The sequence below is a fragment of the Eurytemora carolleeae genome, unplaced genomic scaffold (assembly GCF_000591075.1).
Source record: "Eurytemora carolleeae unplaced genomic scaffold, Eaff_2.0 scaffold263, whole genome shotgun sequence".
Classification (NCBI taxonomy): Eukaryota; Metazoa; Arthropoda; class Copepoda; order Calanoida; family Temoridae; genus Eurytemora; species Eurytemora carolleeae.
In genome coordinates, this window is record NW_019396161.1 from 238,854 (window position 1) to 252,308 (window position 13,455).

Sequence of the window (13,455 nt, forward strand, 5' to 3'; positions counted from 1 at the left end):
TCCTGTGTTTTGTCATGTATCCTGAATCCTGTGTTTTGATCATGTATCCTGAATCCTGTGTTTTGATCATGTATCCTGAATCGTGTATCTTGAATCCTGAGTTCTGTATCCTGTATCCTGAGTTCTGTATCTTGTATCCAAGTTTAGTTCTGAAAGTTCCAACTGGTCGGAGTTAATACCAGTTGTAAGGATTCTCTCTTCGTGTAAACACTCAAACCTCCACAATACAGGGCCACACTATCTAACTATCCAACTATCCAACTATCCAACTATCCAACTATCCACCTATCCAAAAATCCAACTATCCAGCTTTCCAATTATCCAACTATATAAATATCCAGCTATTCAACTATCCACATATTCTAGTATCAAACTATACAAATTATCCAACTAACCAACTATCCAACTATCCAAGTATCCCAGTATTTTATTTTTATCCACCTATCCGCCTATTCACCTATCTACCTATCCACCAATCCATCAATCTTACTATCCAACTATCCCACTATCCAGCTATCCAACTATCCAACTATCCAGCTATCCAACTTTCCACCTATCCAACTATCCAACTATCCAACTATCCAACTATTCAACTATCCATCTATCCAACTATCCAGCTATCCAACTATCCAGCTATCCAACAGCCTATTGAACTATTGTATTCTTGTATCGCCTCTTTTATCGTTTGTTTACCTACGTATCAGGTTTATCTATCTTTCTATCTATCTATATGTCTATTACTTAATCTATCTATATCTATATATCTATCTGTGTGTCTATCTATATCATCAAATCTATCTATCCAAGATTAAAAAGGAGGTTAACTATATTTTGCATGAGGTTCTTAACTTTTCTAAAAACTTAGTTATGATTAAGTTTTTACGCAAGGTCCGAGACAGACCCACTGGGCGGACCTTTCACAAGAAAATAATCTAATCTGTACATGTACTTCCTCCATGTTTTTTCAACCCTTAAGAGTATCTTCTATAGTTTCAATGAACAACTGAAGTTCTATAATTCATGGCTTTAATTGAAAGCCAACGTAAAGCATATTTTTTCATTCAAACGCCAGAAAACAAAGTTACACATTATATAAACAGTCGGGGCTGTAGACGTAATGTCAAGAACATAATATACTTCATGTCAACTTTTGCATTAGTTAAAATGGTTTTAAGTGACGATTTGTACGTATTTAAAGCCGATAACGATCAAATTTAAAATAAACAGAGATGAAATTTAAAGAATTTAAGCCGCGGTTTAAATCCACCAAAACCCGGTTTAAATTAAGCGCCGACTTAAATCTTGAAACATTTGATACAATTTTAAGTATAACCAACAATATTTAAACCGCGGCTTAAATTTAAACCGCCGCTCAAATTCTTTAAATTCGGCCACTGGTGTTCTAAAGTATTTTCCTTCTTAAATTGGTCTACTACAATTATTATCTTTTATCAGAGACATTAAATTATTTAAAGCTTGTAAACCAAACTTCTTCCAAACTTCTTCAGAAGTATTTCTGGCTTTAAAAAGGCAGCTTAGCAGCTGCATGTGCAGGTTGTGGGATGATTTATCTCTTTATTAAGAAGTTTAGCATATAATTTTTATATTTGGTGAGTTGGTGAAACCAAAGGCCAAGGTGTTGTGACTCTTTGAAGTCAAGGCTGTCTAAAAATTTGATGATTTTTTCTAAAAGTTGTCTTTATTTATGTGTAGAGGAAGTAAACCACTACATATCTCTAAAAAAGTAAGGAAAAGTCCATTTATCAGGGAGCAGGGTCATTTCCTTTTTTATTTAGATGATCGGAATATGACCCCAGTAAATTAATTTACGCTCAATTTTCTTATAAGAGAGATAGATTATCACTTGCAGGCTAAACTTCCTTTTCGAATCAGATATACTTTGGAAGAATGAACTTCGGGTTTGAACCTTAGAAATACAGTGTAGTTCTTTTTTTCATCAGATTTGAGCTCCGTATCCAATTACTTTTCTGCCAGACACAATTAGAATTATTGAATAAAGGACAAGAAGTATTGGAAATGTTTTGACAATGGTTTTACTTTTGGCCATTGTTAGTTGCTTATTAATATCTAAATAAGACTATAAGTCATTGTTTAGGAATTTAAAATAAATTCATTAAATAATATTAAAATATACTTTTCCATTAACTCCGAAATGTATTTTGTTGATTCAAATGTCTTGAATCGGCAGAAAATAAAGGTTTTGGTGAACTTTTAATCTGATTTTTGGTGGATTATTAATCTGATTTTTGGTGGATTATTAATCTGATTTTTGGTGGATTATTAATCTGATTTTTGGTGGATTATTAATCTGATTTTTGGTGAATTATTAATCTGATTTTTGGTGGATTATTAATCTGATTTTTGTGAATTATTAATCTGATTTTTTGTGGATTATTAATCTGATTTTTTGTCATTGATTTTTTTTCAGTTTTTTTTCCTGGACTTTAGTTGAACTTTAAATAAAAGTTTTCATTTGGGTTATGAACACAAATAGTATGTCAATTAAGTATTTTAGTTTCTTGATTAATGAAAGATTTTCATTTTAACTAAAAAACATGTTTGCAAGCTTTATAATAATTTACTTATCATTTTTCTGCTTTTAAAACTCAATTCATTGCATTATTAAGATTGTAGACTTCTCCTAGAACAGCTCGAAGGCTTCTTCAAATTATATTAAAATATTTATAAAAAATTACTGAAGCACTACAAAGTTATTTATTTATACAAGCCCATGGACTGTTGATACCCGAGTAAACTCAATGTACATGGACTGCCAGGGATAGTAGAGTACACTTGATATACATGGACTGCCAGGGATAGTAGAGTACACTTGATATACATGGACTGCCAGGGATGGTAGAGTATACTTGATATACATGGACTGCCAGGGATAGTAGAGTATACTTAATATACAGGGTGTCCCACATCAATTCGGATCGTTTATGGTTCTAAATTGCGTTTTTCGAGAGAAATTAGAAATTTTAGAAAGATTAAATTAATTTTAAAAATTGTATACGCCTACTATTAAAATTTGAATGCATAAAACACTAGGTTTTTCGGGTATTAGGTACGTATTTCAGCATTAAACCTAGAAGATAATCCAATATGATATGGGACGCTCTGTACATGGACTGCCAGGGTAGTAGAGTATACTTGATATACATGGACTGCCATGGTATAGCATAGTACACTTAATATACATGGACTGCCAGGAATAGTAGGGTATACTTGATATACATGGACTGCCAGGGATAGCAGAGTAAACTTAATATGCATGGACAGCCAGTGATGGCAGACGCTAAACTCCAACCTTAGAGTGTGCGAGGTGGGGAAGACTTCACTGCCGCGCTTAATTAAAAGCATGATTAAGGAAGGATGACATTTGTAGATCGAGATTGAATCCTAGCAGCAGTGCTCGGCCCAGAAAATGTCATAACTTAACCTAACCCGTGGCCGCAGTGCTCGGCCCCCTAGCCTGTCCTAGCCGTAGCGCTCGGCCCAGAAAGTTTCTTAACCTAACCCAACCCTAAATAAATACTAATTTAATTGAAAATTGTTGAAAAAGTGGTCATGTACAAAAGTAAAATCTGAAGTGAAGTCTTCCCCACCTCGCACACTCGAAGGTTGGAGTTCAGCGTCTGCCGCCAGTGATATAGGCAATCTCCCAAGGAAGTTACTTTTTATGCAAAGTTAATTCTTATAATATACAGTAAAAACTAGAATAATCGGAATGAAAGTCTTCCTTGTTCAGTTTTGAAATCAAGAAAGTCGCGATAGAGTTTGTAAACTCAGTTTTAAATCTAAAACTAAGCCATTTATATCACATTAATTGATCTATCATTCGTCAGGGTTCATAAATGTAAAATTTTTAGCAATGCTTTTGGTAAAAAAATTACCAAAGACGACTTAAAATCCGCTTTATTCTGGTTAACACTGTATATGTGCATATTATTTTACTGGCATACCTTCAAAAAACTTTATCTGGAACACTTTGCTAATTGTAAACACAATTTCTTTTAAAACACAAAGCCCTGACTTGTTGTGCTACCGAGACAGTTCCCATTTTAATTTTTAAGAAAAATCTGCCAAAAACAAAACTAATACCAATTAATTCATAGTTTTTTTTAATATTTGCGAACGTCCCCTTTAAGTGAACTAAATAATTTAGCTGATGTGAGGTATGGTTAGTAAACAACAAGAAATGTTTTCCATTTTCCCACATTTTCAAATAAATATTTTAGTATAAACTTGCAAATATTAACTTATTTGTTACTAAAGGGACTCCCAATATATTGTAATATGCAAGGAGTGTTGAATAGAAGGAGGGGGCGATTGGGTTTCCGTACACTTTGCTGTGACGTTTTTGGACTGCTGAAGAACTATTTTTTGCGTAACAACAATAATAAAGATTGTAAACAATAACACAAATGATAAACGGACCTGTAATAAGGTCCTTTTCGTAAAAAAACTAAAATCCTTAACTTTTTCAAAAAGATTGAGATCTTTTTTTACAGTTTACTAACTCATGTTTGTTTACATTAGATCGGCTGCCTTTGTTATTGTTGTTACGAAAAAACTAGTTCTTCAGCAGTCCAAAAACGTCCCAGCAAAGTGTACGGAAACCCTATCGCCCCCTCCTTCTATTTAATATCTCTTCTCACAAACAAAGGAAGTGCTTAATTGTTGATTTTAGATTTTTTGTAGCTAAAAGGTCTGTTCACTTACAGGATAATAGATTATTTGCAGCTAAAGGGTCTGTTCACTTACTGGATAATAGATTATTTGTAGCTAAAGGGTATGTTCACTTGCAGCATAATAGATTAATTGCAGCTAAAGGGTCTGTTCTTACAGCATAATAGATTATTTGCAGCTAAAGGGCCTGTTCACTTACATCATAGTAGATTATTTGCAGCTAAAGGGTCTGTTCACCTACACATAATAGCTTATTTGTATATTTAAATACTAGGAGTAGGTGTATATGTATATTAAAATACTAGGAGTAGGTGTATATGTATATTAAAATACTAGGAGTAGGTGTATATGAAATACTAGGAGAAGGTGTATATGTATATTAAAATACTAGGAGTAGGTGTATATGAATATTTAAATACTATGAGAAGGTTTATATGTATATTTAAATACTATGAGAAGGTGTATATGTATATTTAAATGCTAGGAGTAGGTGTATATGTATATTAAAATATTAGGAGACGGTGTATATGTATATTCAAATACTAGGAGTAGGTGTATATGTATATTCAAATACTAGGAGAAAGTATATGTATATTTAAATTCTAGGAGTAGGTGCATATGTATATTAAAATACTAGGAGTAGGTGTATATGTATATTAAAATACTAGGAGTAGGTGTATATGTATATTAAAATACTAGGAGTAGGTGTATATGTATATTNTGCATTATTTAGGATAGAAAGGGGTTGGTTTAGTGGAATTGAGAAGAGAGGTATATATGGGGAGTGGGAAGGTGGAGGGACTGGGTAAAGAAGGAAGAGAAAAAAGGGATGGTCAGTGATTAAAGGATGGAGATAGAGGAGAATGAGAGAGTATGATCGGGAGGGGGAGGGGATGGTAAATAATAGAATGGAGTGTGACAGTATGACAAAGGGTAGTTGAAGGATGGGGTGGGTTAGTGTAAAGGTGAATATACATAGAAAGGAAGGTTTTGTAGAGTTTAAGGTAGAAGGAAGAAAGGAAGGAAGGAGAGATTTAATCGAAAATTTCAGGTTGTTAACACCTTTCATTCCTTTCCATTAACACTAAACTATTTGTTAGCTAATTATTTATTAACTTATTTTTCATTCTCTTTATATATTCATACATTTAGCAATTATTATTTCTTGAATTTTTAACAGACTTTAAATATATATAAGTAATATAAATATATATAGAATTTACAAAAGGTTTAAGTTTTATCAATATCTTGAATTATAAACTATCTGTCAAGTTTGGTGATAAAACTTTGAATAAAATTCATCCATTTTTCAATCATTCGTTTTTTTTCCTTCATCTTTTTAAAACTCCATCAGAAGTCTGGAAATATATCTATCTATCTATCTTTCATCGATCTATAAATCGACCTGTCTCTTTATCTATCTATCTATCTATCTATCTATCTATATATCTATCTATCTATTTATCTATCTATCTATCTATCTATCTATCTATCTATCTATCTATCTTGTCGTTAATAATGATTAATGGTTATATTATTCTGTAGGATCTGTAGTTAGTTCTCTGTCCGGCCTGGCACTTCATGTGTTTCCTTTTCTTCACAGTTTTTCTTATTGTATCAACTTTTTCTCTTTCTCTTCTTTTCTTCTTTTCATTCTAGTTTTTCTTATTTTCTCCACTTTTTCGCTTTTTTCATATTTTTCTTTTTCTTTTATACATTTTTATTCTTTTTCTCCAACTCCAACCTAAACTGACACTTTTTCAGCTGGACAAAATTTTACTACCAAACTCCTTCATAAAGATCCAGATTCCAGATAGCTATGAAAATCAAACTACAATTTTTGATTGTACATTACCAAATTTGTTAAGGATTATAGGAAATTGTAGAAATGAATAAGAGGCAAAATATTGATAGATTTTCTGCGACATCGTTCACATTTTGGTTCAATGTTCACAAATATTCATCTTTATAAAGTAAAGGAATCTTTGCCACAAACTTTGATTTTTTAAGTTCTAAACCTTTGCAACCTAATGTCGTGGACCTTTCAAATAATCTAAGTTTGAAACTTATATCCTGAAGGTTTACACCACCAGGTTGCAAAGATAAAGTGATAAGAAAAAATGCGTTTGTGACATAATCTCGATTCCATTTAGGGAATTTTCTCAAATAAAATTTCCTTATTTAGAAATATTCCTGGATCCCTGGAAACTAATTTTTTCCTCAAATCTAGTCTTTTCATCTTTCTTATTTCTCCTTATTTTAGGTTTTCTTCTGTCATCTTTACACAATCTTTGAATACTGTTATAGTCTTGATTGCCAGATTTTGTTTTATTTTCATTTAAACGAGGAATTCAACATTAATTTTCAAACCTTTTTTATATGTTTTTAGTAATTCCAATATATTTCAAATATTTCAAACTTGACTATTTGATCCTAATCACATCAGAGATGGAATTTAAAGAATTTGAGCCGCGGTTTAAATCCGCCAAAATCCGCCAAAACCCGGTTTGAATTTAGTGCCGGCTTAAATCTTGAAACATTTGATACAATTTTAAGTGGAACCAACCATATTTAAGCCACGGCTTAAATTTAAACCGCCGCTCAAATTCTTTAAATTCCATCTCATGTTGCAAAGATATAGGAATTAGAGACTTGAGTGTTGACTTCCTTGTATTTTATATTTATACTTATATTATATTATTATATTTATACTTATACTATATTTTATTATATTTTATTTATACTTATGGATTTAATTTTACTTGTTACCCTGTTCTGTAATTGAACCGATGATTTCCAAAAAAAGGAAAAAGCCTGATCAAATGTTTAAATTAGCTTTTACGAGCTTAACAAACATTTGAAAAGTTTGAGCTAACTTGCATTTGACTGCACTGAGATAGAGAGAATTCTGAAAGTTAGCCATCAAAGGAATTGAGATTTGCCACAAACATAAATTTTCAAATTCTTATATCTTTGCAACCTAATGATGTAAACCTTTGATATTTTATGCTTAGATTTTTATACCTAACATAATTCATGAAATATCTAAGGTCTACGACATTGGGCTGCAAAGATATGGGATTATAAAATCAGAGTTTGTGGCAAAGACTCAATTCCTTTGTAAACAGCCTTGACTTTAAAGTGTCACAAAGCTTTGGCCTTTGGTTTTACCTCACCAACCTCAATCATACTTTTTTGTAGCCCTAGTTAAACAAAAATATTTTCAGATTGATTTATGTTGAATGGTGATCGCTGGGGACTGATTTGAATTCGTTCCATTATTCCCTAATTTACTGATTTCAGCAGGGATCAGAGAAAGCGAAATTGGCAGAAAAATCTCAGTGATTACTCAGTGTACAATTGATCAGGGGAAAAACATCCTTGATTGATCAGATCAATAGTGATTTCTAACTTGATCAGACTACAGTGAATCATGGTACTGGCGAAGAACTGTACAGTTAGTACATGAAGATTGTACGTTTCAAGTTCATATGAAAGCAGAAAAGTTTCTTGTTCAACGTTGAGAATCAATTCAGTATTTGTTCTGATCCACGGAGGTGAGAGAAACAATAATAAAATTATAAGTAATTATTTTAAAAAGAATAGGAAAAGAAGGGGAAGGGGGGAGATATCTAATCGAATCAATTGATCTGAATTGGATAACTTTAATGCCGATCGCTTAATCTGAATATCCACTGTGGACACTTTTAAATTCTGCTTGATCCGCTCTATTTTATATCCCTACCGGATTCCGACCAATAAGAGCTCTCTCATTGAACGACGCGCAAAATATCAAATTTCCCGGCTTCTTATCGGCTGTTCGGGTATCTGCATACGCTACTCTTATTAGTTGATTTTTATACACTTTTTTGGATGGAAACTAAAGATTAAAATATTCGTAAGATTAACAAAAGAGGGATTAAGCATTGATCTCAATATCCACAATTCTAAAGTTTTCAGCTCAGTTTTTAATTATCATTTAAAACATCTATGTTCAAAAAATCTAAAATTTCCCGATCGTCAAATGCTTTATTTAAGTCTAAACTGTAGCTTTCGACCTGAAACAATTATTTTTCTATCAATCAAGATTTATAAATGTCCACAAAATGTTTCACTATCCAATATCTGTAATCTTTCTTTTCCCTGAAATGTGAAGTTTCCTGTTTCCGGTTGTTTGACTTAAAGAGAGTGTTCACTATTTTATAAAAAGTTCATTTATTAACTAATCTTTTTTTATTTATTTTTTATTTTATTTTATATACGATGCTTTTTGGAGGAGGATTTTATTTCTCGATATTTCAGGAATTTCACTAAGGAGAGACACCTAGCGGACAAAAAATCGTCTTCTGAAATACATCGTTTATAAAAAATAAATAAGAAAGATTATTTAATTAAGTCCGTTCTTATTCTTATGATATTCAAGCTACATAAGGATGCCCAGAGTTAAATTTGACAATTTAGAACTTAATAAATGAATGATTAGTTTTTTTAATTGCATTATATACAGTCTGGGTAAGATAATGCAACTCGGGGAATCCTCTTTTAACCAAATGGTTTATAACCATTTTCTCCTTATGGACGCAACAGATAGAAGTAAAATTAGCAGTGATCGATATCGATTACAATTCTAGATCAGCCTTTACCCCTTTCAATTTACGCAAAAACTCCCTTTATACTGAACACTGCTTCTATAGTTGTTTCTTCAAATACCCTTTACGAAAATTCCCCATTTTAGCGAGTAAACTATTTCTATAAATTTCTAATTTCAGAGTCCTGGCAAACTTCATGAAAGGCTTCCAGTCAAATTTACATGGCGAGAAATGTTCTGATAGTAATAGGTCAGTTATCCTTTCCAGTTTAACAAACTTCACATAAACTAACAAAACGAACAAAAGTTTATACGATAGAAATTGAGTCTTTGCCACAAAATCAAATTTTCTCATCCCTATATCTATGCACCGTGATGACAGTTAACCTGTGATATTTCAAATTTAGATTATTTAATATAACAGAATACCTAGATTGAAATATATTTATTGGGTTGGCAAGTGATAGGGATTAATAGATCAGAGTTTGTTGCAAAGACTAAACTCTTTTCTTTTTAAGAGTTTGTTCGAAATAATGTTCACTTTGGGCGAAGAGTTTTTAATTTGAAAGTTGCAAGCCTAGGATATTTTTTCTTTATCTATCTTATAAAATAGATGAGTATAGTTGGTTATTTGCCACTAATCCTACTTTTCCTATGCTTATATTTGTGCAACCTCATGGTTAAAACTCTTAGTTTAAAATATCAAAGGTCTACGACATCAGTTTGTAATGATAGATGTAGACAATTAGACAATTAGAGATTATGGCGAGTAATAGTTTCTTTTAAAATCAATTTAGTAAAATGAGAATATACACATCTACCCTGCAAGTTCCTTGCAAACCCAATCGGCACTTGAATTTAATCATTTAACATTTAATCTAAGCTGTTAGGATGAATTCAGGACAAAATTGGGATATATGTGTTAAATTCAGAATTGAACACGTAAAACCTAAAAAAATACAAAATAATATGGAAAACAAAATTTTTGTTTGATACCCCAAACTTCTTATTGGAGACCCAAAGCTTTTCATCTGGAGTCTCCAATGAAAAGCTTTATATCTCCAATGAATAGTCTGGGGTCTCCGATGAAAAGCTTGGGGTCACAAATAAAAATCGGAGGTATCTGATGAAAAGCTGATTATACTCCAACGATAATGATTTCTTCTAAAACTCTTTAGTATTCTTATTTTTTTAAAGTGTGATAAAACAGCTAAAAACACTTCTTTATCTTTACTACATTTCGCCTTGCCTATCTGGCCTTAACTCCACTCTTTTTATTTCTCTGCTCTGTGGATAGAACTAAAACATATATTGCAAAAGAGGGGTTTTTTTGAATTTTTTTTAGAGAGACTTAAGTTCTTAACAAGGAAGACTATAAAACATATAAAAACAAACAAAAATGTTCATATCAATGAAGTTTAAAGGAGAGAAATTTGGTTTATAAATTTGAAATCTTTGAATTTAATCAATGTAGTCTTCGATATACCAGTGCCGATTTCTAGGGTTTGCAATCCTCTTGCATGGTGTGCACTAAAAGTGTAATAATAAATTTATATTCTTGGAATAAAGTATTGGTGACGTGTATGTCTTCTACCATATTTATATTTTTTGTATGTCCGATCATAACTCAGGAATCCCTTAAACGATTTGCCTCAAATTTTGATAAGGAAACTCTGTAGAACCACGGGAATGGGTTGAATAGGTTGACTCTTATAAGTTGAATAGGTTGACTCTTATAAGTTGAATAGGTTGACTCTTATAAGTTGAATAGGTTGACTCTTATATGGAAAACTTTGTTTCCATGCCAAGCTGGGTTCCCAAGCATAGTTTTTAATAAAACAAAACAAAGATTATTTTTAAAGAATATTCCGTCTTCTTAATGGAAATGTAAGAGAAATGTTAGGGAATGTAATACTTATCAATATACTGAATATCCACAGGCATATCAATATTCAATATCAGATAATACGCATATATAAAAAATATATTTAATATGAAAAAATAACTAGCAAAACTGCAGAAACAATCTCATTACAGAAATTCGTCATTCGTTTTGTTTATATTTGAAAAAATGTCTTTCAATATTTCTTTAAAAACTTCTTTTTGCATTATTTAAAACCTTAAATCAGTAAGTGCAGTTCTTTTTACTTGTCATAAAACGACCCCCCCCCCATATATAAGTATATATGGATTTATAATATATCAATGTAATTTATTTATAGAAAGTTCTTGTATCTTATTATATGTTATATTACGGATTCTTAGAATATCAGGCTTTTTCTCATTTCAAGAAACACAAATAATAATACATTAATAATATTAATAATAATAATAATATTAATGATATTAATTTCGAATTCTTTAGGTTTGCTTGTACTAGGCATACTTGTGTTCTGTCTATGCTGCTACAAGGTACAGATACAGATACAGATACAGATACAGATACAGATACAGATACAGATACAGATACAGATACAGATACAGATACAGATACAAATACAGATATAGATACAGATACAGATACAGATACAAATACAGATACAGATACAGACACAGATACAGATACAGATACAGATAATATCTATCTATCTATCTATATATCTATCTATCTATCTATGTATCAACTTATTTCTAGGTTGATGAGACCTCCATGAGCCCTGTAAAAGACAAAGTGCCCGGAAATCAACCAAATATAAAAAGGTGAAAAGATTTTTCTTTTCAAACTTTCAGAAAACGAAAAATATTTAGTCAAACTCTTTATTGCTAAACGATTCGTACACAGGACATTATTGGGGGCAGGGGGAATATAGAAAATTTAATCAGAAGTCCAGACATTGACATGATTGGTTGAGCTATTGTTGAATACATAATTTAGAAAATTATTAGCTAACCTTAGATTTATTTATATATATATATATATATATAAAAAATGTGAAGTTAAAAACTGAAATATATATATATCGGACTATTATGGTCGGACTTTAATCATTTTTGAAAATGCACTAATTTAAACAGAAAAATCTGCAAAAATTTTTTTTTATATTTTACAATTAAAAATGGAAACTTAAAGAGCAACATTTTAAGGATAAAATTGTTAGCAGAAAATGGGTTGAGTAAAGAGTGTATAGAACATATTGAGTGTTTAGTAAAATCATGTTATTTTACTCTTGCTTTGATTCCAATTAGTTCCTAATTTTCCTTTGGTTTACCCTCAAACTCAATTACTAATAAAAGAGGGTTGAATGTGAAACTTTAATATTTATACCTGAAGGGATTGGACACGATTAATCCAATTGAAATGCAATTTTTGGTGGGAATTTAAATCCTTTATTCTCCAGTTAAAGTGCAACAGCTGATAATATGAAATTATGATATATAATAAGATTCATAAGAAACAATTAAGAGTCAGAGCGACTTGGTCTGAAGTTGTGTTTCTCTTAATCAATCAATGATCTCCATCCATGAAGATCTGAGGATTAATTTAATTTCTCTTTGATTTCAAGTATTGGTCATACGTTGGAATAGCTTTAATTTAGGAATAAAGCATATTGATTCTCAAATCTAAAAGTGCCTACATTGAATATCGAGATCAATTGTTCACGATTAGCAATGTCCGATCTCTGAATTCTTGAATGCAAAGCATTTAAAATTGTTTGTTCGATCTTGTCGCATGCACATGAACGATCAGGAATAAGTGAACGTCAATGCACTTTATCAGAATTAAAAACTTTTAAATCATGACTGCAATTTACTTTGTATACAACTACGCTAAAGTAACCTTTTCAGAGAAATCTAAAAACCATTTAAATCATTAAATGTATATACTTTAATATTACATTTCTATCAAGTTTCTTTTTACCTTACATAATCTATGGTCTGGTGAGCATGCAATCTATTCCGTAATTTTTCCCATCTTAGATAAATTTGAAGCAAAAATTCTCAATTTTAGTTTTTTCTTGAACACAGAGCTTTCTCTTCTTGACAACCAGGACGGAAGGGTCGGTGGTTTAAATGTATGCGATATAATGAAGAGGCGGCTTGGACAACAATTGTGGCAGAATATTCAATAAATGAAATCCTGATTAAACCTAATCCTGATTAAACCTTAGGAAAAAATTAGAATGTGATAAACAAACTAACGCAGCAGCTGTGTA

At 31.3% G+C, this 13,455-nt stretch overlaps 1 protein-coding gene and 1 long non-coding RNA gene across 5 annotated transcripts in view; both read left to right on the forward strand.

Annotated features, from left to right (window-relative positions):
• The first annotated feature begins 7,900 nt into the window (after positions 1 to 7,900).
• Positions 7,901 to 11,715, forward strand: LOC111696844 (uncharacterized). The gene is made up of 3 exons (XR_002764174.1): positions 7,901 to 8,270; positions 9,483 to 9,551; positions 11,667 to 11,715. It is a non-coding gene; the product is annotated as an uncharacterized LOC111696844 (long non-coding RNA).
• A 225-nt stretch (positions 11,716 to 11,940) lies between these two features.
• The window catches only part of LOC111696848 (uncharacterized), a 29,039-nt gene continuing 27,524 nt past the window's right edge, over positions 11,941 to 13,455 (forward strand). For all 4 annotated transcript variants that reach the window (XR_002764177.1, XM_023466595.1, XM_023466596.1 and 1 more), the window contains exon 1: positions 11,941 to 12,001. Coding sequence is in view for 3 of the 4 variants with exons in the window: in XM_023466595.1 (XP_023322363.1) it covers positions 11,952 to 12,001 (50 nt within the window). In the remaining variant the exon portion in view is untranslated. The remainder of the gene's footprint in view (positions 12,002 to 13,455) is intronic.